Source organism: Lemur catta, chromosome 14 (assembly GCF_020740605.2).
Source record: "Lemur catta isolate mLemCat1 chromosome 14, mLemCat1.pri, whole genome shotgun sequence".
NCBI lineage: Eukaryota > Metazoa > Chordata > Mammalia > Primates > Lemuridae > Lemur > Lemur catta.
This window is the reverse complement of record NC_059141.1, coordinates 40170987-40186173: the sequence shown is the minus strand read 5'-3', so window position 1 is coordinate 40186173 and position 15187 is coordinate 40170987. Positions and strand designations below refer to the sequence as shown.

Sequence of the window (15187 nt, the reverse complement as noted above, 5' to 3'; positions counted from 1 at the left end):
ATGGTTAGGTTTTTCTGTTTAGTCTATTAAAACATTGTGGGGGGGTTATTTATAGAAGAATATTTTCATTTCCATTGAATTATGCCTGGGTTTCCTTCCGTTTTTAAATTCAGTAATGCCTGTTCTTGCCTTCACCTCCAAAAAATTCTCAGTAGGGCAATAATGCAAAAAATGAAACTCTTCTCATCCATCCTTACCCTTTACCCCCCTAGATTCCCACTACCTTGTAATAACTACTTTTTAGCCATTTAGTGTATTTCCTTGTAGTAACTGTTCAGTTATTCAGTGAACATGTAAATGTGTCTCTCTGAGTCTGTATTGCTATTTATTTATTTATTTATTTATTTATTTGTGAATGAATGATGAATGAGGTGGGGTCTTGCTCTGTTGCCCTGGCTAGAGTGCAGTGGCATGATCATAGCTCACTGCAACCTCAAACTCCTGGGCTCAAGTGATCCTCCTGCTTCAGCCTCCCAAGTAGCTGGGACTACAGGTGCACACCACCATACACAGCTAATTTTTTCTATTTTCTGTAGAGATGGGGTCTCACCCTTGGTCAGGCTGGTCTTGAACTCCTGAGCTCAAGCGATCCTCTCACCTTGGCCTCCCAAAGTGCTAGGGTTACAGGCATGAGCCACAGTGCCTGTCCTGTGTTGCTTTTTATTTTTTTTATTTTTTATTTTTTTTTTTTTGAGACAGAGTCTCACTTTGTTGCCCGGGCTAGAGTGAGTGCCGTGGCATCAGCCTAGCTCACAGCAACCTCAGACTCCTGGGCTTAAGCGATCCTACTGCCTCAGCCTCCCGAGTAGCTGGGACTACAGGCATGAGCCACCATGCCCGGCTAATTTTTTTTTGTATATATATTTTTAGTTGGCCAGATAATTTCTTTCTATTTTTTTTGGTAGAGACGCCTCACTCTTGCTCAGGCTGGTCTCGAACTCCTGAGCTCGAGCGATCCACCCGCCTCGGCCTCCCAGAGCTAGGATTACAGGCGTGAGCCACCGCGCCCGGCCTGTGTTGCTTTTTAAATGGCACATCCAAACCCATTCAATAATATTCTAAAGAGGTGACATGGTTTTACTTTTAAGTGAGTTCAACTCTGCTCCAGGGTAAAAAAAAAAAAAAAAAAAAAAAAAAAAGAGTTGCCCAGATATTGTAATTATAAATCTTTGAGATGTAGTGACAGGCGGAGAGTTATCATGAATCCATGTACGTATGTACCCACCCAGGATCAGACCTGTCGGCTACATTAGAAGGACCGTTCTGTGTTCTGGTTATTGATTTGGGACTGCTTTGTAAACACTGCAGTACGATCTTTGCTAATTTCTTCAAAATATCACTTTAAGAAGGAGGACTGAAACAAGCAATTTTAGATCAGCAAAGAAAAAAGGAAAAGAAAAAGGACTATACATAGTAGAGGGAGGCCCTTTAAGGGTTGTGTAATATTCACTTTTATGGCCATTGCCAAGTTCCTCTGTTTTGTGCTTCTTGGGGTGTGTGTTGGTTTACAGTTAAAAATAGAGTTCTAATTAAAATGGGCACCCTCTCTGGAAATAAGAACTATATTTCAGTTAGTAAACTTCCTGTTTCCTCACCATGTGTTTTTGTTTTGTTCTCTTTTATTTATTTATTTTTTAAACAGCAAGCCAGGGCTGAGCAAGAAGAAGAATTCATCAGTAACACTTTATTCAAGAAAATTCAGGCTTTGCAGAAGGAAAAAGAAACCCTTGCTGTAAATTATGAGAAGGAAGAAGAATTCCTCACTAATGAGCTCTCCAGAAAATTGATGCAGGTAAATTATCTTTTCTACTCTCTCATCTTCCCTGCCAGTTTCCCTCTCTAGAAAAACAAAATGACTGTGATAGAGCAGTTTGTTTGAAACATTTGCTGATGAGGTTGTAGCTAAAGTTCTTTGGAGATTAAAAATACCAGGTAAGGATGACAGCCATGTGATACTCAAGACGGTGGCTCTGTAGCTCATTTGCTTAGGTAAGGTAAGATGTTTTGTATCCTGAGCAGTTTAGAAAATTGCTTATGAGCATGAGACCTTAGCATAGGAGATATTATATGTAGCATTTTGGAAGTATGGGGATTAACACCAAATGTGAGATTTCTTTCTCCTCTTATGTTGAATCCGTAATGAGTACATAAAGATTTTTGGCAGTCATAAGTGGGTCTTTTGCACTGAAATATGAAGATAATACAGTGAAATGTCTTCAGGAAATAAAAAGGTATCCATGATAGTTAAAATTATACATCAGCCATGTTCAAGAGGATTAGTAATATGTTACTGAGTAGATAAGATTGCTATTAAAACTTAACATTAGTCCCTTATATATAGAAACACAAAACTTGCAGAAAGGTTTGGTTTCTCTAGTTCAGCGGCTCATGCCCTCAGCCTTCTTTTTTTCTCTTCAAAGCTTACTAGTAAAGTTAAAAAGTAATTTGTTTAGGATAAGTAGTTTGTGGATTAGTTAGTATGAGTTTATGAATAAGTGTGGAGTTTTCATTATGTAACACAGCTTGTCCAAGATAGTGCTCAGGTATAAAATTATCATAAGAGGAAAAATACTACCATTTATGTTTTCCTTAGCTGTCTGTGAAAGAAAACACCCCCTTGTATTTTCTATTCACCATCACACTCACAATTTCATTAATTAATCTGAAGTATATATTTTAGGGAGGTTGTAATAAGATAGTTGAGGCTTTTTTAAAACTTCCTGAATTCTTTACTTAACTCCCTGCATAGGTGATCCTGTAAGACGATATTGGAAACATTGGTATATCGAAACTTCAGTGTTAAGACCAAAAGTCCAGACAACTTTACCCTTATCTTTCTTTTAGTCTCATTTTTCTACCTAATTACTGAATATAGATACTGTTAGTGTTGCACAAAATTTGATTTATGTGGTAGCTGTTGAAATGTGAAGAATAGAGGTCCATGGGCGTGACTGTCTAGCAGAGTGATGGCAAAATTTTGGCACCGAAACTTTTTGTTTATTCATTTGCATTGTGATTTAGAGAAAAAAGGAGGCAGAAGGCTAGTTTGATCTTTGACTCTCTCTCACCTTGACAATATTAGATGACTTATTCTACATGATGCTTCTAGAACCATAGGGATGCAATTATGGATTTTTTTCTTGCATTTAATGTACAGTCAGATGCCCTAATTTTTAACAATGCAGGAATCTTTTTTTCTTTTTCAGTTTATATGATTGTTAGTATAATATTTGGGGTCTTTGACCAAAGTAAATTATAGAGCAGTCAAAACTGAGCCAGATCATGTTCCTTTTCTCTGTAAAGATTTATTGTCAATGTAAGTGGTTGTATAGTTTATAATTGGCCTCTTATCATAGCCCATCTACTTTCCAAGGACATTGTCCCTTAAAATACTGAAAAAGAATGAAAAATGAGAATCATGTGCAACAGAAAAGGAAGTTATGCACTTAGTGTAAGAAGGTTTGAACTCAAAATTTAAGCTATGAGTGTCCTATAAATGCTATAATTTGGAGGAATGTAGTGATTATTTTTGCATAATTCTTATATCTAAAATATTCTACTTGGTCAGGAGAGAAAAATCATATTAAAAAGTTAGAAAATTTCTTCAAAGGGAGGTGGATCCTTCCAAAGAGATTGAATAGTGTATAAACTGAACAACACAAATAGCTTTTTGCCAGAAGTCATATATAATATGTAGTCCTTGTCTTCATGTGGCCATGTCATATTTTGCCCTGAGCCAAAACAAAGGGCGTAGTATGAAGGTGTGAGTCTGTAACGACACCATTCCAAGAGCTCTAGATGAATCTGTAGCTTGTTGGTGATTGAACTTGTAGAACTGGGACAAATGGATGGTTAGCATGTCCCTGAGGCAATCTCTCATCCCACCTTGGTTTTAGGCTTTTAAAAAAATACTGTGGTAAAATATACATAACACAAAATTTACCGTTTTAACCATTTGAGTGTACAATTCAGCGGCATTACATACATCACAGTGTTGTGCAACCATCACTACCAACCATCTTCAGAAATCTTTCAAACTGAAAAATTATATATATACCCCATTACCTTCTCCTGGTCCTTAGGCTTTTGAAAGGAGATGGATAGCAGGTAGGGGAAGGTTGAGATGTCCCGCAGGTTCTTGAGCTATGTCCACTCTGTGGCATGATAGGTGATCTGACCCCATGTATCACACCATGCCCATTTGTGATAAATACCCAGTTCTGTTGACCAGTTAGGTGGAGACATCTCCTAACTTCAGGGAGAAAGGGCTGTTCCACTTATGAAACTCATCCCCCAGGCTCCTGGTATGTACTTTCTTAACGGCTTCACCAGCTCTTCCTGAATGCCCCCATTTTCTGCCCCCTAGCATGGAAGTACAGTTCTCCATCTGAAAGATTTTTTTTAGAGTAATTGATACCAATAGACTTTTCCAACTATGTAATTACTTTAATATGGCTTTTTAGGATGTTTTGCCATCCTAGATAGGACCTTGTTAGGAAAAACCTGGTAAGAGAAACCATACAGCAGGTGTCACTGATAGACAAATGGGTGAACTGTCTTGATCACCATGAAAGTGTTTAGCATTTTTCACCTACAGGCCACCAAAAGGCTATTTACAGAACAGCTTAGGTTTTGTTACTGTGCTTTGGCTGTTATCTCTGACAGTAATTGGACAATGCTTTCATGTGCATTTCAAAGGGATTCTTTGATCCTAAGAACAAAATGAGAATGTTGCTATAGAGGAGACTCATCCCTTCCTATCTGCTGTGGGAATCAAGTTTACTTAAGTGTAGATGAGAGGAAATCCCTTTGCCCTTTGGGAGATCAGGTTGGGAGATAGCTTAAACACCTCCAGACATGTTAATCTCACCAAAACAAACAAAAACACACACAAAAAGAGAGCATGCAGTTTTTCTCCCTTGCTTTTATGTCCGGTAGATACAAAATTATATTTTGTGAAAACTCTTCTGAAAAATCTACATCTTTCTGAGCCCAGACTAGAAGATTGATTATCTGATTGGCAAGAAACTGTCCTAAAAAGAACCCTCTAGTACTGAATTCAGCATGAACCTGCATTAGAGCTAAATTGTATTCTGGTAAGCCTTGAAGAAAGGTTGTAGTTTAGTAATTCTTTGTGATTAAAATCTATAACAAATGTTTTGTGAGTAAACACTTCAATAGAATTTGATATACAGTATGTCCCCACTTACCTTTCTCAATAGGTTCTTGGACACTGCGACTTTAAGTAAAGCGCCATAGGATGAAACCAATTTTACCATAAGCTAAATTGATACAAATAAGAGTTAAGTTCCTATGGCATGTTTCTGGTCACAAAAAAATCACTAGTGTTCTAAATACCCCAAACACATCTAATATTAAACGTTGAAATATATGTGAGCTATACATACATTTAAGAAAGGTTAATTAAAAATAAGATAATTATTTACCCAATTATTCCAGTTCAGGGTTGAGGGTGGTCCAAGCCTGTCCTGGCAGCTCAGGGGACAAGGTAGGAACCACCCTGGACAGGATACCATCCCATCACAGTGCACGCTCACACACAAGCCCTCACCCGGTTAGACCCATGTCATTTAGAAGGAAACTGGAGTAATACAGAGAACACCCCCACAGATGTGGGGAGAACATGCTAACTCCACACAGACAGCATCCCTGCCGGGATGTTTTTTTTTTCCCCCTTCATCAACATTATAACAAGACCGCATCATTTGAGGACACTGCTATATAGTGTGTACATTAGAGAAAAAAAGTCTAAAAGGCTATTTTCCAAAATATTAGCAATAATTATGCTTGAGTGTTGAGTTGACAGGTTATGTTAATTTTCTTTGTGCCTCTTTCCTTCTGAGTTTGTAAAAGCAACGTGTATTACTTTTGTAAATAGAAAATATCTTCTTAAAAATGGAATTTCAAAATTCTGATGTCTGTTTTGTTTTTCTGCATCTTTGACTTTGAGAGCTCAGCTGCTAGTTGGATCTTTTTGTCTTAGGCAGCAGTGCACTGAAGCCCCCTGCAGAGTCAGGCTCATTTGCAAGTGATAGAGGATTCTGGGCTGCCCACTTCAAGAGCTAGTATAATCAGAATGTTCTTACGATTAGCTTAACTATCTTGTCAGTCTTTGTATGATTCACTCTACTGGCCCTCTATCATAAAACTTTTTTAAATTTCTCATTCCTCAGGCCGTTAACCACCAATCAACCAGTGCCAACTGGAAGACTTGTCGTTATTGAGATTGATAATGGATTTAGCAATTGAGAATTTTTCCCACCTGTTTTTATGCCAACCTATTGTACCAGGTTCACTTCATATTAACTTGTTCTGTGTTGTTGCCTACACTCTTAACAGATACCACTGCCCAAAATTAATGAGTACTTTTTTCCCCCCTTACAACAGGACTGGGATAAAAAGTATACCGATTAGTATATATATCTTAATCTTTTCAATCTAATCCAACTTTTAAATTTCAGACCTTAAAATAACATAGGTTTGTAGTCTTGTACTTTTGGTTCACATTTGAAATTGGATCTGGTTCTCAGAAAATACCATTCTACCTGTAATAAAAATTAGTATACCCTTATCCCAATAGGTGGACATATTCTTCTTGATGATTGGAAATACTGAAGAAAAGTTTTCTGGATCTCTCGTTAAGTGGCATGGCTTATTTTTATTACAATTGACTTGGTCTCCCTGAGGTTAGAAAGCATTCTGGAACTAAAGTAGTTGAAGTTTTTCTATTAATAGCATCAGTGGAAAGATGACATATAGAGGATAGGAAGGAAGTTGTGGGCAAAAACTACTGCTGAAGCTACCACTACCAAATGCTTTATAGCTGAGCAGTTGAAAAGGCTATCATGCAGCAGAATTACTCTTCCATCTCTGTTTATACAGGAATAAAACTGGGAAGAGGCATTCAAAAAGTTCCCAGCTCTGCTTATTCATGTAGATAAAAGGCTTACCCCACTCCGTTTGCCTTTTGCCTCTCCTCCTCTCAATCCTGGAGAAGTAGTTTCTCCATCCAGTGCTGTCTTAATGGATTTGTTTTTTTCTAGAGCTTATGTTTCCCTAACCCCAGAAAGGGTGTGTCTCTGAGCAGCATGACACGTCTGTAGGCATCAGAAGTGAGTGTAGACTCATAGTTCCCTTCTCTTCAAGCGTGTGCATCAGGATCCAACGCTGCCTACTCCCCCCAAGTTTCCTAAGCCACCAAAACAACAGTTAAATTATTTTGTTTGTGCAGGCAGCAAAATCACATGTCAAGGTGATAAATGTATGAAACACTTAATTTCAAGGGCTCCAAGGCTGAGTCTACCATTGCATCCATTCAGATGAAAATTTGGTTCCCTGTATGGTAGGGGAGAAGAGACCTTGAAATACATTCTTCATTAAGATGGCTAGATCTGTGGCCCTCCTGGCTTGTAGTTTTTCAGTGCTGTTAAAACTGATCGGAGAAATTTGCTGCCATATAATAGCTTTCAAAACAGTTGGAACAGAATTTTTTTCTTGTTTTCGTTTCAGATTATCTGAACCTCAGCCTTGTCTGATCATTTCTTTTCACGGAGTGAGAGGTTTACACATTGCCTTTATAATACATCTGCAAAGAGCTCCTGGGTTGTTTTTATAGCATTTTAAATGCTTCAACCACCAGTGGCCAAAGTATAAGCCAGAATTCTCCTGTTAGTAGCATGCCAACAATCTCAGTGCAACATAATTTGTTATGATTAGGAAATACATCATACTGGAAGTAGTTCTTCAGTCTTAAAATTTCTGAGTTTCTTTTAAAGTGTGTGCGTGTACACTTATGCTAGCATGGCTAGATTTGATTTGCTGGCACAGAGCCCCAGACATGTTAAGGGCAAGAGTAAAGGCTTAGGAGCTTCCATGCCGACTTCTCTGACATAAAATTTGAGGAAAATGTAGGTAGAGGGGGAAAATTAAGGTAGAAGAAAAATAAAGATAAAAATCAGGCAAAGCTAGGGTGAAAGATTGCTTTATTTACCAGAGCAGGTGGGAAGTGTTGATGTATCTACTTGGAAGGGTGCATCCTGTCTATTGGAGAATACTTAGCCCCACTGTAGATAGACTTTACTAATAACTAGAAACACTTTTCAAATAATTTTAAAACTTAATAGTTACAAATGTTGCAGTGTTTTGCATTTGATTTTCAAACAATTTACAGTCAGCTTAGTCAATAGTTACCTTAAAATACAGAGTTACATCCTGCCGATAAATGTCCTTACCTTTCTGTTTCCTCTTTACTCATAGACTAAGTGAGAACTAGGGAAGAAAGATAAGACTTTCTATTTTAATTTTCATTAATGTCTCAGCTTAGAATGAATTCTTTGGGCTAAGTGCTTCTGAGGAATACCCCAGAAAAAACTGCTGGGTTTTACAAAATGGATTTTCAATGCAGTAGGCTGATTCCAGAGCCTAAAGGACTTTTAAAGTCTTCCTTATGTAGCACCACCTCAGCCTCCTGAGCTCAAGCGGTTCCCCCACCTCAGCCTCCCAGGTGTTAATGCTTTTAGTGGCATCGTGCTATTGGAAACTCAAATTCAGCTCTTGAGGTATTCCAAGTAGATTGGAAGCCTGTTGTTATCCTGAAGCCATCTTCTCAGAAGGGAAGGCTTAACTCCATGTTGACAGTGCTGATGACAAGGTACCAAAATAAAAAATAATTAATTTCTGGACCTATCTCTTTTTTTTGCCCTTAAGAAAGTTATGTGTGGCTTTTCGTCTAGAAAATGGCAGTTGAGGTAATTCAGACAAACAGCACTGAGGGTAAACAAAAGCCAAACAGAGTGCATTTAAATTTTTATTAAAAATATCAAAGAACTAACATGATGGTAAAGAACTGTTGGGCAGAGATCTGGAGGAGAATGGGAGGAATCAAGCACCCAGGGCTGCTTTTATTCAAAGGGCACTTGCAATTCATTCAGAAACACCTGAGACATCGAATTGTGCTTCTGGTAGTGGTGTGGACCTAGGGCTGCAGAAGTCAGTGATTGGCTGACCAAAGTTGGGAACAGTGATCAGTCACCCCTGCAATCATGAAGAGGTACATGCTCAGGTTAAGAATGAACCAGTTTTGCATCAATTCGGTGAATCACAGACATAAAACTTTGATTTGGGGATTAATATAGACCTAGACTCATGGTGTCTGATAGAAGGAAATGGAATTTTCTGGAATGAGATACTATTGTAGGCCACAAGTTTCTCTTACAACTAAAATTTGAAATACAGTATTCAGCCCACAGTCAAAGCCACATACGTGAAGATAGGAGATTCTGTGAATATAAATGAGCAGAAATAACAGAACAGAAATGGACTTCACAGATATCAGAATTATCAGGCATAGACTACAAAGCAACCATGCTTACTATGCTTAGAAATAAAAATAAAAGCCAAGCTTGAAATCTTTGGCAGAAAACTAAAGACACATCACTTTTCTTGCAGACATTAAAATGGTAAGTGAAAAACATATGAATACTATATGGCAGTACATTTGAAATTTAGATGATATGAGTAAATTCTTAGAAAAACAGCTTTTTGCAGCTGAGGAAGAAATATAAAACACGAGTCTTCCAACCATTGAAGAAATTGAATCAGTGATCAATAGTCTTCACAGAAAATGAATTCCAGGTCCAAATGGCTTCACTGAAGGTTGTACATTTGAGCTTGAAATAATTCCAATGTTCTATAAATCCTAAAGGGAAAAGGCTCTCCACTGTGTTTTAAGGCTAGCATAATCTTAATGCTAAAACTTAACAAGTACAGTTCAAGAAAGTCAAATTATAGTGTAATCTCAATTATGAACAAATTTCTAAATATAAGTAAAAAACCAACGATAATATGTTAAAAAGATAAATCACCAGGACCGTGTTGGGTTTATACAAAGAATGTAAAGTTAGTTTAACAGTGGAAAATCAGTAAGTGAAATTTTCCCCATTCACTGAATAAAAAAGTCATGATCTTGTCAATAGATGGAGAAAAAGGATTTGATAAATGTAACAATTCATAATAAAATCTTAGCCAATAATGGAACTTAAATCTAATTTGTTTCAGAAAAGTATTTACAAAAAGCCTACCCAAACATTGTGGTAATTATGACAAGTTAACAACTTTCCCTTTAAAATTAAGAGTGAGAACACCTGCTACATTCACCTATATTTATCTTTATTGTGGATTCCTAGTCAGTGCAGAGAGGCAAGAAAAAGATAAGATACAAGAATTGAAAGAAGGAACTAAGATTGCCACTTATTTATGATTGTGTAAGTGGAAAAATCTTAAGAATCTACAGGTAAGTGATTAGAATTTAGTTTTTTCACATGAAAAAATTTTATTTCTATATACCAGCCACAAACAGTTAAATATGAAAATATAAAAGATTGCATCAAGAACTAAGAAGGCATTAAGTGCCACAGAAAAATACAGAACACCATAAAAGGTACGAGGACAGTTGAAATTTTATTTTATTTTTTATTTATTTTTTTTAGAGACAGAATCTCGCTCTGTTGCGGGGCTAGAGTGTCATGGCATCAGCCTAGCTCACAGCAACCTCAAACTCCTGGGCTCAAGCCATCCTCCTGCCTCAGCCTCCCGAGTAGCTGGGACTACAGGCGTGCGCCACCTTGCCTGGCTAATTTTTCTATATATTTGTAGTTGTCTGGCTAATTTATTTCTATTTTTAGTAGAGACAGGGTCTCGTTTTTGCTCAGGCTGGTCTCGAGCTCCTGACCTAGAGTGATCCTCCCGCCTTGGCCTCCCAGAGTGCTAGGATTACAGGCGTGAGCCACCACGCCTGGCCAGCAGTTGAAATTTTAAATAAGTTAGTCATTGAGGTAATAGCCCAGCAAGATCTTGGAGAAGCGGAGACTAGCCATGTGATTTCTGAGGGGAGAGTACTATAGCCAGAGGGAATAAGAAAGTGCTAAGGCCTTGAGGTAAGATTGTACCTACCTTGTTGGAGAAGTAGCAGAGAGGCCAGTGTGGTTGGAGTGTCATCATGGAGAGAGGAGTAAGATGAAATTGGAGAGGTAATGGGTCTAAGGCTTGATGCCGGCATGCAGATCCCATAGAGCCTTGGGAGCCGCTGTCAGGACATGGGTTTTTACTCTGTCATGGGAACCAGCACACCATTTTTAACTGAGTAGTAAAATGATCTTACATGACTCTTAAAATGATTGCTTTGGTCGCTGTATGATGAAGAGATGGTGGAGTGGGGCTGAAGGTGGGAGCAAGGAACCTGTTAGAAGGATATTTTGTAATTTATGCCATGGGATGGAGTGGATTGTTCCAGGATGGTGGTAGTGAAGATGGTGACTATTGATTCTGGGTGTATTTTGAAGAAATAGCCTATAGGATTTGTGGACGGATTCGAAGGAGGTATGGAAAAAAGAGAGGATCAAGGAAGACTTAGAGGTTTGGGCCTTAATGACTGGAAGAATACAGTTACCATTATTTAAGGTGGGAAAGGCAGCCAGTGGCGTAGATAGATTGGAAGTTCAGTTGCAACATCTAGACTTCCCAATGGAGAGAACATATAGGCAGTTCAATGGAGTTTCTGACTCTCAACAGACACATCTGAGCTGGAGATATATCATGAGGGAGTGTTATCATGAGAAATTTATTGCCATGGGAATTAATGCTTTCAGTCTGGGAGTGTGCTCAAAGTAAAGGACCAAAGACCTGTCAGACGAAATCATGTAAGGAGAATGCAAGGATAAGTCACGGGAATTCGAGAAGAGATTTGTAGCATATATAATGACACAGGACTACAAATCAATAAGAAAAACAGACAACCCAGAGGAAAAATGGAAGAAGACTTAGACTCTGCACATAGTGGACAGCCAAATGACCAGCAAACAAACGAAAAAGTACACAACCTCCTTAGTAGTTGGGAAGGGTGAATTAAACTACAACAAGATACTACTATTGAATTCGCATACAATGCTGGTGGAGAATGGAAATTGCTACGCTCATTTGAAAACAATTTGGCATTACCTAATTAAGATGGAAACATTCATTCTCTGTGACCCAGCAGTTCCACATACTATGTGTACATGGGCACCAGATGTGTAGACGAATGTTCTTTGTGCCATTGATCATGATAATCAAAAACTAGAAATGAGCCAAATGCCTGTCATTGGAAGAGAGGATAAATTGTAGTGTGCTCGTCCAGTGGGCTACTATAAGGCAATAAAAATACAAACCACAATTAGGCTCAGTAACTTGTAAATGAAATCATAAGTTGATTTAGCTGAAGCCAGAAAAGAAAGAATACAAAACCATGCAAAACTAATGTTTAGAAATATATAGGTGGTAAAAAATTTTTTTTTAGGAAAAAAGATGTAAGGAAGGGAATACCGTAAGAATCAGGATATTGATTCCCTCTAGGGGATGGAGGTGGCTGTGATCAGGAAGAGACACAGAGGGCTTTGAGGGAGCTGACGATGTTTCTTGATTTGGATGATGGTTGGCTGAGAGGACTGTATTAAAATCCTTCTTGGTATTCCTTGTACTACAGCCTCTTTATCAGGTTCATCCTACAGAATTTAACTTCTACATCATAATGATCATATTCATCATTTGTTATTAACTCCATCAGCTTCTTAATGGTATTCTTTATACCTGCCTAGTTGTTTTGCTCATTCTGAGGCTTAATCTAGGGCAAACACTCTACATGATATGAGGGTGTTGTCACTTATCCAGTCAGTATTTGCATTCACAAGGCATCTTCTGGATGCTCTGGAGCAGAATCGTAGTCGCTGCTCTTCAGTCAGCCCTGGAGTCTGGTGATTGAGAGTTTGCCCACATGCTCTAGGGTGGCAGCACACAACAGGGGTAAGGGCGGAGTTTTGAAGCCGGAGACCTCAGTTTGAACCCTTGATTTATCCCTTACCTGGAAGGTCACCTAACCTCTTTTAGCGGTGATTTCATTCTTTGCAAAATACAGATGATAATAGTGTCTACCGTAGAGTTATGGTGGTTAAGAGCGTTGATGTATATGAAGTACTTGAGACATAGTAAGTGTTCCGAAGCGTTAGCTGCTTTTAGAAGTAACTGATGGACAAGATTTGAAAAATGCCACGAGATAGATGACATTAAAATGCACACAAACAACAGTGTGCTTGTCACAGCTTAAAGGAGGGGGAGTGCACATCGTGCCGAGGGCCTGTGGGAAGGCACTGCGGGAGTCTTTTGAGCCTCCCCCCAGTTTCAGTAAGTTGGTGACAGGGATTCAGGTCCTGTTTGCAGAGGCCCAGCACGAGCAGGGCCTGGGGGCAGAGCAAGTGGCAGTTTCTGTAAGAGTGGTCTGGCATGACCAACAGGGGTTGTGCCCCGTAAGCCTCTGGACCAGAGTGGTTTTCACTAGTGTTTAGCCAGCATGGTGGATTTTATTTTATTTTTTTAGGAAAAAGAGTGTCTAGAAAAAGAAATGAGCTTTGCCTTAGCTTCAGGCACGGTCACTCCCTTGCTTAGACCCATCTATCCTTTGTTTGCTCTGTGTCTGAACCCTGAAGGCATTATGCTTGCAGACCTTGGACTGTCACTTGGACAGAGTGTGAATGTATCATGAGGACAGCATGGGAATCTTCCTTAGGGATTGGATTGTGGAACGACTTGAATTTTATACCAACGAGCTTGGACTTAATGTGCACATAGTAGGCAGCCATTGAAGGGTTTTGAGCATAGCATTGATAACAGGGCTTGTGTGCTGGGATGATCTACAGTGGACCGGGGGAGAACTGTTAGGAGGCTTTGGCAGTGGCCTGGTAAAGAGGAATAAAAGAAATGAACTAGATGGGGGCCGTGAGCACAGAAAGAAGAGTGTGTGTTTGACAGCTGTTACGGAGGCCGACTTCATGTGCCTGATAACTGCTGAGATGTGAGGCGTTGACCCAGAATAACGGTACCAGTAACAGCAGGGGAGGATGTAGGAACAAGTGTGGGCCCAAGAGGCACTTGGTGGGGAAGTACTGAGTTTGAGGTGGGAGTCTGAATTTCTACTCAGGCTGCTCAGTAAAACGCTTGAAAAGTTGGTTCTTGAGAGACTCTTGCCGTTCTGAGAGATTTTTAAACTTTTTTCGAAGTTTCATATTAATAACCTGATCATTGTTTTCGATAATCTAGTGACTTAATGTAGTTACTATGGTGGCCTTCAACTTGGTCCAGTGCAGGCAGCTTTAGTCCTTGGTGGTTGTCATAAACCAAGGATGTTGGTTGCAGAACTGTGGGTAGATAGTACAAGGAGAGAAATGTTAGTGTTGGCTGGTGAGGACGAAGGTGGGGGCTGCTTAGGTTTATTCTCAAGTTGCCTTGAGAAAGCTGGGTCTTAGGGGTAGTGGCCAGAAGCCTTGCTTCCATCGGTGAGGGGCTGGCTTGATGACAAGCCCAGCACGCTTCGCACAGCCTGGGATTCAGCAGACCCACTGCGGATTCCAGGAAAGAGCCGGCTCAGCTGCCAACCTGCACGTGCACCTATGGTGGCTGTTGGAGGTGGTTCTCCCAGGTGAATGATTGTCAGTGCCTCTACTGGAGAGAATTTTGCTGAGAATAAAGTCATTCGGTGCAGAGTTCTTGAATCTTTTATATGAGAGGCCTGGTTCATTGAAGTGGTTCCAGAAAGCCTTCATAAATTATAAGGGCAAGGGCAACAATTATTGGTAATTGAATGATGCTTAAGGCTAGCCTGCTCAAGATCAAATTAATGCTGCATTTGTGTTTTTTAATGGGCTGGAAGTTTGCTTTGGGACTTTATATATCATCAGCGAATAAAATAAGAAAATGCTCAAGAATTAGTACTTAGAATTTTAAAATTGTACTGGTTTATATTTGAGCATATAGTTGTGTCTTTACTTATGGCTTTTTCAGTTACATTGAGATATTTTTCATGCTAATCCCGAGGAACAAAACTTTTATTTATATAACTCTAATTTCATTGAAAATGACCTTCTAGGGGATCATCTGTCATATGATATGATTCCAGGTTCACAAGGACTTTTGTCCTTGTTAGTGTTAACAATGTATTGCACAAATAAAGGTTATAAAACTATAATCTTTGAGATTGACTTTATAAAGTGTATTTACAGAAAATTCTGATTTTGGAGGAAAAAAAAAACCTTTTAAACCTTATTGGAGGATTGAAAATTGCTCATCTCGCAGTATGTTAAGA

At 39.0% G+C, this 15187-nt stretch overlaps 1 protein-coding gene across 1 annotated transcript in view; it reads left to right on the top strand.

The window, feature by feature from the left end:
• CCDC6 (coiled-coil domain containing 6) overlaps positions 1–15187 on the top strand; it is a 113070-nt gene that overhangs the window by 55242 nt on the left and 42641 nt on the right. Inside the window, exon 2 of the mRNA XM_045568772.1 lies at positions 1643–1792. Within this exon, the coding sequence (XP_045424728.1) occupies positions 1643–1792 (150 nt within the window). The remainder of the gene's footprint in view (positions 1–1642; positions 1793–15187) is intronic.